The 11,625-nt window shown below is 48.2% G+C and overlaps 1 protein-coding gene across 8 annotated transcripts in view; it reads right to left on the reverse strand.

Moving 5' to 3' along the window:
• Positions 1-11,608, reverse strand: part of UIMC1 (ubiquitin interaction motif containing 1) — a 39,741-nt gene extending 28,133 nt beyond the window's left edge. For 6 of the 8 annotated variants that reach the window (XM_071443522.1, XM_071443524.1, XM_071443525.1 and 3 more), the window contains exons 1-2: positions 11,250-11,607; positions 6,860-7,017 (exon numbers count right to left, since the gene is read on the reverse strand). In XM_071443522.1, coding sequence (XP_071299623.1) covers positions 6,860-7,009 — 150 coding nt within the window. In that variant the 5' untranslated portion in view covers positions 7,010-7,017; positions 11,250-11,607. Of the gene's footprint in view, positions 1-6,859; positions 7,018-11,249 lie in introns of all 8 variants that reach the window. The other 2 variants (XM_071443521.1, XM_071443523.1) reach the window with 1 other exon arrangement.
• Between the last annotated feature and the right edge of the window lie 17 nt (positions 11,609-11,625).

Consider the following 11,625-nt stretch of genomic DNA (forward strand, 5'->3'; position numbering starts at 1 on the left):
CAAGAGAAGGGTTCGGGGGGGGCACATGGCTTGGGCTACTTTAACACAAACAGATATAGTGATTATTTTTGAGTGTCATCCATTTCTTTTGTCCTTTGCCCATGTTTCTGAACCTGTGAAGTCTTTCAGACTGCATCTGTGTGCTGAGTTTTGTTGAAGACATCTCTGGCTTTAGTGTTATCTGTAGATTTTATTAATCTATATACACCACTTGCTCCCTCTTACAGATCATTAATGAGGATGTTAAAAGACACACAGACCTAATATTGATCCTCTTGGCCTCAGCTTTACATCTCCCCCAGATGAGCCTCTCCTTTGTTCATCAGCAGCTCTTACTGACAGTCTTTTAGCAGCATTTCAATCCAGGAATGTTGCTATCTAGACCAAATTAAATTATTTATCTAACTAAGATTTTGCAAGACATACTATTAGGTGGTTTCCTGAAACCTTAATACATTACAGCTCTTACATGCCCTAATACCTACACCATTCCTCACTTCCACTGACTTAAGAATCACCTCACAACACAGCAGCAATCATGCTTGGCAAGCCCACACACACTCATGCTTGTGCCTAAGGGTTTTTTTCTGTGAGTGATTCCTTCTCTTCCCCACACAGACTGGCTTAGGTACCCCCTTTCCAAGAGCTGCCACTGTGTCTCCAAAAGGCTGCTTCACACCCAGAGTCTCTCTTCCTAAGAGATGGATCCCAAGCTCCTGCTCAGGAGGTGAAATCCTCTCTTTTCCAGGGTGCTGGTATGGTGCCCCTCCCCACAGTTTTCCATAAACCATGGGATCTCCCACCCCAAACTGCCCTGCCTTGGTCTGCAGCAGCAGCCCCATGCTGACCTCATGGGCTGCTCCCACCTGAGGGGATGGGGAACAGCCCATGGGATCACACCAGGATTGCACTAGGATTACATGCTGGAGGAGGTTCAGCAATAGCTCTCCTGCCCTCCCCCAAAACCCTGCCTAACAATGCTAAACCCAGCCCAGCGTAAAGCAGGGGCAATTTAATCCTAACAGGCTCTGTAAATCCCCAGCTCTTCTCTCTAGGCATCAATCTTCCCCTCATCACTCCCGCACTTGCTGGAAGGTCAACCCTGACACTCTCATCTGCAGCTCTCTTCCAGGGCACGGATGTGATTTATGAGCACACCAAACTTTCCATGGCAGGCTGGGAGTGCCTGCTCTGTGCACAGAGACACACTCACAACACACACCAGGGCACAACGTGGGGCTCCAACACCTCCAGGGCTTCTGAGGGGAGCAGAGCGCCGGATGTGCTGCCCGGATCCACTGCACAGCCAACTACGTGCCTCGGTTCCCCATGCTGGCCCTGAACAATCTCAACATTTACATCAGTGGCAGGAGCAAAATTATCGCAGGACACGTTGTAGGAACCTCATGCATTCGAGAAAGATGTTTAAATTGCTCAGCAGCGTTCTACTGAACAGCCACGGTACAGTGAACAGCTGAAGCAAATCCAATTAATCCTGATGGGCCAAAATATATACACACATCTCAATTCCAAGAATTCTTAAATCTTTTTTAGTTTTAAACTCAGAAAATAAAACATACCTTTTAATTAGGATTTATGGCTGTTTGTACCTCTGCTGGGAGAGAGCCCCACAGGCCCCAGAGTGCTCTGCATAAATGCAGGCAGGGATGGTAGAAACAGAAGGGGCCAAGAAAATTCAGAGAAGACAACAGGGCTTGCTCCTCCTGACCCAACCTTTTAATGCTCATCTATCTACAAGGATAATAGGAACTCAAGGGGCCTCTCTACCAACTGCCTTTCTAATAAGATCACTAGTCCAAAAATAATCTTAATCAATTAAAATATTCCCAAACTGCGGCCAATACTCTTAGTTACAAGGTCATCTCCAATACACATATCTTCCAAAGGAAACTAATTATTATAGTGGAGGTGAGGTAGGCACTGCACACCTCTGCTCAGTGCCAGCCAGGAGAGCACCCCTCCTCCTCTGTTGTCAATTCAAGGCATAACGGCCAGAAGGAACCCGAATTCTCTTCCTGTGTGTCAGGCTCTGCACTTTAATTTATGATGCTCTCTTATGAGCAATTTCACTGTCAGCATTGTACACAGATGAAGAAATAGACAGGTTTCCAAAGTCTTCCACACATTTAGTGGAAGGCAGCCACTATTATTCTTCCTTGTTTTCGTAACCTGCTTGGTTTCACCAGACAGCAGGAAATCAAATTCCCATTTTAAAAATGCTTTTGCACATACTTAAGAGAACCTGACTCTGCCAGCAGAAACAGATACAGCTCCACTCATTTCTAAAAGCCCATAAATGGAAGCCAGTAGCCAGCATCCCACATCCTGCTCCCTCAAATCCACATGATAAACCACAGAAATCAGCTTCTACTGACTCAGGGAAGAAAAGGCTACAGCAGAATGTCTCCACCCCTAACAGTGCAGACTGCAAAGTCAAAAGGTCTGGGTAATTTTACTGCTCAACAGCAGTTGGGACCATCTAACAATAGGGCACAGCCAAACAGCACACATCCTGCATGGGAAATATGCAGATGAAAACCAGACTAATTTATTTTTAAAAGCCAATTAGATGTTGGAATTACCATGTTTGGCTCTTGCCAAGGCTGCTGCTGAAATTAATATCACACCCTACTTTATTAGTCTCTGACTTCAGTTCAGAATCTGTTTCAGCTTTGCTCTTTCAGCTCATTAGAACAAACCTGCTGGAAGTGAAGATGAACAACAAGACACAACGGGGCTCATGCCAGGATATGCAGTTCCTGACAAAGGGAGAGAGGTCTCTGTAGGAAAAAGGACTTTTACTGGGCTGTGAGGAGCCTGGATTCAGATCAATCTGATTTTCAGCAAGTGAGCTCAGCAGAGTCATGAAGCCTCCTCCAGAACCAACTCACTCTTGCATTCTCCTCAGGGAGATGGAGGCACTGGGTCCCTTGGCAGCAGCAGAGCTCATGGAGACAGCAGGGCACTGCAGCAAACTCCCACGTGGCTCTGCTTCACTCCAATGGTCACTGGTGTGAGCTGGTGTCCTGGGATTAAGTTATTTTTATTCCTAGTAGCTGGTGCAGCACTGTTTTGGATTTAGTACAAGAATAATGTTGATGGCACACCAATGGTTTAGTTGGTGCCAAGCAGTGCTTGCTCTAAATCAAGGACTTTTCAGTTTCCTGTGCTCTGACAGTGAGCAGGTGCATAAGGAGGTGGGGGAAGTGGGCAAAGGGATATTCCACAGCACAGAACCTCATGCCCAGAGTATGAACAGGGGGGAATTGGCTGGGAGACACCGACTGCTGCTCAGGGACTGGATGGGCATTGGTCAGTGGGTGGTGAGCAACTGCATTGTGGCACTGGTTTCTCTTGGGTTTTACTCAGAGAATCGTGGAAAGGTTTGGGTTGGAAGGAATGTTAAAGATTATCTCATTCCAACCCTCCTGTCCTGCACACTTCCCACAAGACTGGGTTGCTCACTGCCTGGCCTTGAACACTGCCAGGGATGAGGCATCCACAGCCTCTCTGGGCATCCTGTTCTAGTGCTGCACAACCCTCACAGTAAAGAATTTCTTCCATGTATCTAACCTAAATTTCTCCCCTTTCAGTTTGAACCCATTCCTCCTTGTCCTATCACTACAGTTCCTGATGAAAAGCAGTTCCTCTCTCCCTTCTTTTCATTACAATTATTCTTGATATTATCATTAGGATTATTAATAGTATTATTATATTTTATCTTGTTTCAATTATTAAGCTGTTCTTATCTCAACCCACGAGATTTACTTTTTTCCCCAAGATTCTCTTCCTTGCCATGGGGTGGGAGTGAGCAAGCAACTGCCTGGTACTTAGCTGCTGGATGGGATTCAACTATGACAGGTGGGCACTGCCATCCTGGCTGTGACATTTCCAGTGCCATCCTCTCCACAGCAACATGTCCCTCAGCCATGCCTGGTCCTGAGGTGAGTGTCCACTGTCACAGATGATGGAAACAGGGCAGTGGCTGGGTATAAGCCAATGCCTAAACACACCTCCCTCTGCACCACAGCCAAAATCTGATCTGGAACACCAACACATGCTGCTGATTATCCCGACTGTGAGCATCTCCAAACACAGGAACACTCAGGCAAAGGGATGTTCCACACTGAAGGGAAGACAGGCCATGCAGAAATAGATGGCACCATCACCCTGGAGTCTTGTCATATGTTCCCTGAGGGCTGGCAGAGATGATGGATCTGGCAGAAAGAGCTTGTGAGACTTGATGCCAACTTTGTAAATGCAGGCAGGTACTCTCAAAGCTCCCAAAGGATCTATCCAGGCAAAAGACCCTTCCAAAAGGTCCCAGATCAGATCAGCAGCATGTGAGCATCAACTGCACTAAAGGCTGCAGATCAGTCTAACAGGTCAGCACAACTTTTGGGCTGTGCTCAGAGTTCATGCTTGGCCAGGCTCTGTGCTGAGGAACAATCATCTTGAAGACATGGCTTCAGGGATCAAACCAACAGCGCAATGCAAGCATGAGGTTCAGAAGACCAGGAATTGTCATGCTCAGAGAGAGCATTGTTGGGCACTACTTGAAATATTGTGTATTTGTGAATGAACATCCATCTTCTGGCACAGGCAACCAATTCCCAGTGGGATTAAACAGCCAAGGGAGAGGGAACCACTCTACTCATTTGGCATGTCTGCATTTTCAGAGACACAGTCTGCACAAAGAAGGTCATCTCCTCTGCCTTCAGAGAGACTGTTCTTATTTTGTCTGACCATTTCCAAAAAAAGAGAAGTGCTCCCCGAATCCAGGATTATATATAGCAGAGATCAGAAAGCCTCACGTCCAGAAAACTTTTTTCTGATGCAGCTCTGCAGATGCCACAGCATAGACATGAGCAAAGAAAGGGAACTTGGCAAAATAACATGGATGAGCTTGATAATCCAGCATGACTGAAAAATTCCTGGGAGAGGCAGTCTGCCAAAGATCATCAAAAGTGAGAAGCTGGAGGCTTTCCAGGTGCAGCTGCTACAAGATCTGCTGGTCTGGAAGCAGAACTAGGGACTTGTTCTATAGATACCTGCCAAGAGACTGCCAAGGAAGAAAGCCATCGAATCAATGATGCCCAAATTGTCCTTGTAGCTTTTGATTCATAAGGAACCATGTCCTAACAGATGCAAGATTAATTGAGAATATATTGTTCTCTAAAATTGCTATTGATCTGAGCTTCCCACACCTCTTTTTGAACACACAACAAGGTCTTACCAGTGCAAGAACAACAGTTACAACGTCCAAAATTGAAATTCAACTTGATGTACACAGAAGAGCCGAGACAGTTACAGAACGCAGTTATTTTTTTGAGATCCCAAGTAAATCAGTTTTGCGTTTGATTTTGCAGAAAACAACACGACAAGAGACTGTGGCACTGGATCAGGAAGCTGATGACTCACAGAAAGAGACTGAACTGAATAAATCCACTCATTCAACTGACTGAACTGTTGTCACTTAAACAGAACCTAATTGGCTCTTTAACGGCCTCTCTGAGCATATCCTTTTCTGTAATATGACCGATTATGCCATCAGAATTTATTGTTTATAGACAAACTTAGAGAACAGTGAAGGAGCCTAACCTTTTTATAGATGTGTTTTAAGAGACGTTTGTTTCCTCTTTTTCAGATACGCGCACATTGAGATGAATAATTGCAGACAATAACAGGTCCTGATCTTTTATGTACTGCAGCAGCTCTTATAGCTGCTGATTTCTTTTTTCCTTATAGGTTTCACAATAAAGGCCAGTGATGCAGCAGACATCTGAAGTTAACTTAGCATATTGCAGAGCTAAGGGTTTAACCCCACTGAACTATTACTGCCATATGTTCCATTTCTTTCAGGGAATTTCCCAATGGGAAAGAACTCAGACAATGTGAAGAAAAAACATCCAATATCGTTTGCCCTACAGCTTCTTACTGTTTATTTCTAGTGATTTTCCCCTCCTCACATGATAATCGCCTTATTGGAGAGCAGCACACTGCAGATGTGGGAGCAAAAGGGACCTGATTTAAGATCTACAGCTTGAGAGTGAACTGAAATGCTTTTGAAAATGGTGGAATTACAAAAAGCAGCTTAGGATCCCCAATCACCAGCAAGACAGAGCAAAGCCGTACGAGTCACACAGCAAAAAAACTGATTGTAATAATTTCCTCTGGTGTGCCTCAGTCAGGCACAGGTTCTGAGGGCTCTGGGTTTCCCCCAGGCAGGAGTTCCCGTGCTCATGCTGTGTAACCAACACAGACATTTCAATCTTGAGGGTAATGCTGATGTGCATAGGCTGACGCTGGGGATCAGGGAGCTGAGCCTTGATGCCTTAGCCAGGCACTCCCACATCACATTCACCTTTACACCCTTTGAAGCTGGGTTACAAACTCAGGCTCCTGTAATTCAGAATAGTTTACCAGGCACCGCCTGTCTCTGAGCTACTCACAAGCCTGAGTTCTGAATCATTTTCTTATCTATTTGCACATAATACAGAATCATGTTGCTAAGGTTTAGCTGGAAATCAATCAAACAAAAATTATGAAAAAAAAAAGATTTGTAAAGGGATTGAGGAAAGGTTACTTTTAAATTACATTTCAGATTCAGTTCTGAGAGGATTTGGTTATCAAATCCCAGACTCATAACTCACCCTCATGAAGCACACCATTCATTTCCTAGTCAAATAGGATTTGATTCATCTCATATGTAAGAAAAGGAACAGCACAAGACCCTCTGTGCAAAGCCTGACCCCAGCACGACAGCAATGGCTGCTCTGGCACTGTCCTGCAGCAGCAGGGCCCAGCCAGGCTCTGGGTACCCCAACCCATCACTGACCTCTCCATCACTGTCGGATATAACAATAAATGCATCCACAAAACTGCGTTTCTTTCTGGCATTGGCTGGGTTCCACTTCTCTTCCTCCTCTTCTTCCCCATCCTGACCTCGAGACTCCAGGCCCTCTGCAGGCTTCTTCCTCCTCGGCATCCTTCACTCTGAAACAGAGGGAAAGATTAAAAGCCATTTGTTTCCTTCTGATTTAGATTTCCCCTAACACTTTTTTTTTTTTGCTATTTTTAGGCAAAAGACCCCAGGCATTGAAACCTTATTACAAAGCCTGGTGGATTTAGTGTTACTGGGAGCCACATGCACCAGTCACCACTCATCTAGTTAAGAACACTTTATTACAGCTGATTGCTAAAAAGGGGTTTCAGGGGAACAGCAACACAGACCAAAGCCACTCTGAATGCCTTGTTCCAAAGCAATGAAGCTTTCCTCTAAAAGCCCATCAGCAAACTCCTCCACAGCATCACTTCACAGGCGGGTCTGCCATCCTCTAACACAACCTCCTCTCCTCAGCCCCACACCTTGACCAAAACAAACCAGGCTGTGGCAGTGGATCAAGCTGACATTTGCACACCAGACCAAGCAACCACCACAGCACAGCCCTTTGTCAGCTTTTGTATTCGACAAATGCAGGGGGAAAGGCATTGTTCATTCAAGGATGCTGTCCTGCCTTCTGCACAGCTCAGTGCATGGCTGCTCCAGCACTACAGACACAGGGAAAACACAGGCAATGGCAGCAGGCAGGCTGGAAACAAGACAACAGGTTTATCTGGCAGTGTGGATTTCTCAATGAGCAGCAGCAGCCTCCGGAAGAGCTCCATCCAGACATGCCCAGACCATCCGCATTAACGAAGGCACTTAAAGAGCAGCGAGCAACCTGCTGAGTGTTATTAGAGCAAACCTGAGTGCATGGAACAATTGAGAGCAGGTGCCCACACAATGCAAACTGGTACTTCAGCATCCCTTCCCTTGGCAGCCCATAGACTGATGGAGAGGGATGCACAGCAAGCATTAGCTGTCTGGATCCAAAAGAGCTCAGAGACGAGGATTGGGAAGAGATCTCAGTAAAGGAGAGTGGCAGGATGGCACAGAGTTAAATCACCCTTTCCTGCCTATGCTTGATGTTTGCCTGATAGCTCAACAATAACATTCAGTGCTTCTTGAACTGTGATGTAAAAGAGCCTTACAAAGCAGGCTGAGCATGACCAGCTCTGCTGAAGTTCAATTAAACATGTGCAGACAGAGGTTGAACAACAAGCCCCTGGTTCCACATCAGGGAACAGCAGAGCTGGAAATGCAAGTTAAGCTGGCCGGTTCCCAGACCAGTGTCCTTCCCCAGAACCACTCTGCCTTCCTTCAAGATCATTGAAATAGCTCAGATGTGTGCAGGATCTAAAATAAGAGTCAGAGAAGATGCAACAGAAACCCTGCATCACCCAGGATAGAGCCAAACTCTTCTCTGTAACACCACAAAATTGTAAACAGCCACTGCATAGAGAAACACTAAGGGAGGCCAAATCCCCATCAGTGCTGAGAACAGCAGTGCATTGCTCCATCTACAGTCTGAGCAGCAAGGTGAGGAATAACCACGCTCCCTCCCCACGATCTGCAGCCTTCCTTCTGCAAATACATGCACACACACGCCCAGAGACAAAAGGTGATTATCCTGGTGAGTCATGATTTGCACCAAAGGTTTGCTGAGCCCTCTGAAAGCAGAAGGTTGCACAAATGGGCAGTCACGGCGCCAAAGTGACTGCAAGGACCTCTGCAGTCCTCCAGTGTTTGTCTGTTGAGGAATGATAGAATGGTTCGGGTTGAAAGGGACCTTAAAAATAATCTCCTTCCAAACTCACTCCAAACTGCCATGGGTAGGGGCAGCTTCCACTATCCCACGTTGCTCCAAGCCCTGTCCAGCCTGGTCTTGGTTGCTCCCAGGGATGGGGAAGCCACAGCTACTCTGGGCAACCTGTGCAGTGTCTCACCACTCCCACAGGGAAGAATTTCTTCCTAATATCTAATTTAATCCTGCTCTCTGTCAGTTTGGAGCCATTAAAGGAAGGGGAAATAAAAACAAGCACTGCTTTTGGTGAAGCACTGGCTCCTGAAAAACAAAGCTGTTCAGTTCCAGCTAAGCTGAACTCCAGTGCTGTCAGAATATCCTCACTATATGTTCTCCATTTTTTTATCTTTTGCTCCAAATGGTCTCTTTGCCCTCCCTGCTCAGGGAGATGAGCCAAGCCTCACACCCAGCTGCTGTGAGCTGCCCCCACAAAATGCATCCATGGTGGTGGAGAATGTTTCCCTTATCTTTGGAAAACCACTCACTCATAAGCCTTGAGGAAGCACAGAAGGGCCCACACAGGATCACTGAGGATTTGGAGAGGCAGCCTATAAACCTTCTTACCCCCACAACAAAAGCAACAGCAAAAAACAGCGGCTGTGCTGCCTCTTTTTTTTGTTTTCAATCCATATTGATATCACCATCACTCCTCTGACTCTGCGATACATCTTCTCCTCGGTGCTCTGTGCTAAATAAGAGATCACTGAGAAATATCAGCTGAAGTTATGATGAGTCACCTACCTTCAACATTTAAAGGAGAGAAAAGAGGAGATGTAAGAGATGTAACCACACAACTCCCACAACGCTTCTGAAAATGAAGGGACTTGTGGCAAAGAGAGTCTCTGAAAATGTAACTAAGGGAACAAGACAAGTAAGAGATCACTCGTAGCTGTGCTAGTCTGAAGCTGTGAGTAGGAGAGCAGTAATAGCTTTTATTAGACAAGATGGTGTAGCTGAGGGAAGACAACACGCATCAGAGCACAGACCTCCTCTTCAGGAAGCGAAGTTGAGCATATTTTGCTTTTAGCACTCTTGGAAAGGATAGTTGTGAGTGCCTGAGGGGAAGATACCTGCTTTCAGACCCAGCAAAAAAAAAAAAAGGCCAGAGACTGAATTATCTAAAATTACCTTTGCAGTCCAGTTTGCAGACTCATTTTGCAGTTATCCAGATTTTTTTCCAACTCTGAATTTAAGAGAATTTCTTTGTAAATGCTCTGACAGCAAAGGTGACCTCCTGACAAGGAACTCGCACATGCCACGCTTCTCCAGTCACATTTTTAGGGATATCCTTAAAGATCCCCAACTTGTGATTATTTGTCATTTTCCCTCTCATCTATCATTTTGATGAATCAGAAAGCAATTACCAACAGAATAATTCTAAATCTTGACACTGCAGCTACAGACCTGCCAAGCTGTGACAGCTTGAAAAATGCTCGAAAAACCCAAGCCAAAAAAAATGAATGACTCTCATCCCCGGATGAGTTCCTGAGTGGTTGGAGACACAGGCTGTCGCTTTGTAAACAACTCCCCCCACCTCGGGAAGCAGAGGCACGACGTCCCCGCGCTCAGGAGGGTCAGCACCACACACTTCCATGGAAATATCATCCCCAGACCCTCGGCTCGACCCCGCACGCAGGGCCCAGCTGATGCTCTGTGAGCAGGACACGAGGGCTGGCAGCGCCCCGGGGAGAGAGAAATTGTTGAGAGGATTGATCCGTTTATAGAGCTGGCTCTGCACAGAGGGGACAGGGCACTGCAGAGGCCACGCACGGCCGGGCTCATCCGCACAGGCTGCTGAGCTCTCGGGAGATGCTCCCTGCTCCAGCGCCCTCGAGTCAGCCCGCAGCATCTCCCTCCTCCAAGCGCAGGGGAGGAAAATCTTTTCACCCCTGTACGTGGAGGGAAAGCGACCCTCGGCCCAGAACCCATGCACGGTCCTTCCTCTTTCCCAAGCCGCTGCCTTCGGGCACTGCATGGAAATTTACAAGGATGGGGTCAGGGATACTCGACAGGCTGGGGAGAAGCATGGGGGCTCCCAGGCGGGAGAGGGGTGAGCTCTGGGGAAGGGGATCGGCCACAGGTGGGCAAACCTAAGGGAAGGGAGCGTGCAGGGGCGGCCCAGGAAAAAGGGAGGGAGCCGGGCCTGGCAAGAAGAACAGGAGAGGCAGGAGCACCTCGATCTCAAGGGATGCGGCCAAGGCAGAGCCCCGGTTTTCGGGTCCTCGCCCCAGGGGACGGTCCAGGAGGACGCTTCCCCAGGGCATCCCCAGGGACAGCACCGGGGTCCCCTCCAGGCAAAAAACAGAGGAAGTGCCCCTAGAGGGAGACGGGAGGTGTCCCTTCCCTAGAGGACAGCGCTGGGGGCCAGTCCCGGGCCGCCGCGGGCGGGGACCGGAGGTCATACCTGGGGGAGGTCAGCCCGGGGGCAGGGACCGGAAAATGGCCCCGGGCGAGGGAGGGGGTTTCCCTCGCAGCCCCGGGAGCCCCGCGGCCTGCCTGGGGCCCAGCAGCGGCATGCCCCGCAGGGCACAAGGTACTCACCGGGCCCGGGCCGCCCCGTTGCCCGCGGCCTCCCCGCCTGGTCTCCCGCACCGGCCACAGTCGGCGGGTCCCGCACCCGCGCTCAAGTTGGCGGCGGAGGAGGCCTCATTGCCCTCAACCAAGATGGCGGCGGCGGCTTCGCAGCGTTTCACGTGGTCATCGCGGAGCTGAAGCGGGCAGCGCCATGTCCGTGGCTGGCGGACAGCAGGCCCGGATACATCGTTCTAAGGTGCTCGTGGTATCGCTTTTATATCAACCCGGACGCCGCTTCCTCAAGAGAAGGATGCGCTGCGTCGCTTAAACACCCACAAAAACGAGCCGCCACGGGGCTGCCGCACTACACCGTTGCCCACAACCAACATGTCCGCCGCCGCCT

Source organism: Agelaius tricolor, unplaced genomic scaffold, assembly GCF_023055355.1.
Source record: "Agelaius tricolor isolate 1412-34295 unplaced genomic scaffold, bAgeTri1.0.p SCAF_18, whole genome shotgun sequence".
Lineage (NCBI taxonomy): Eukaryota > Metazoa > Chordata > Aves > Passeriformes > Icteridae > Agelaius > Agelaius tricolor.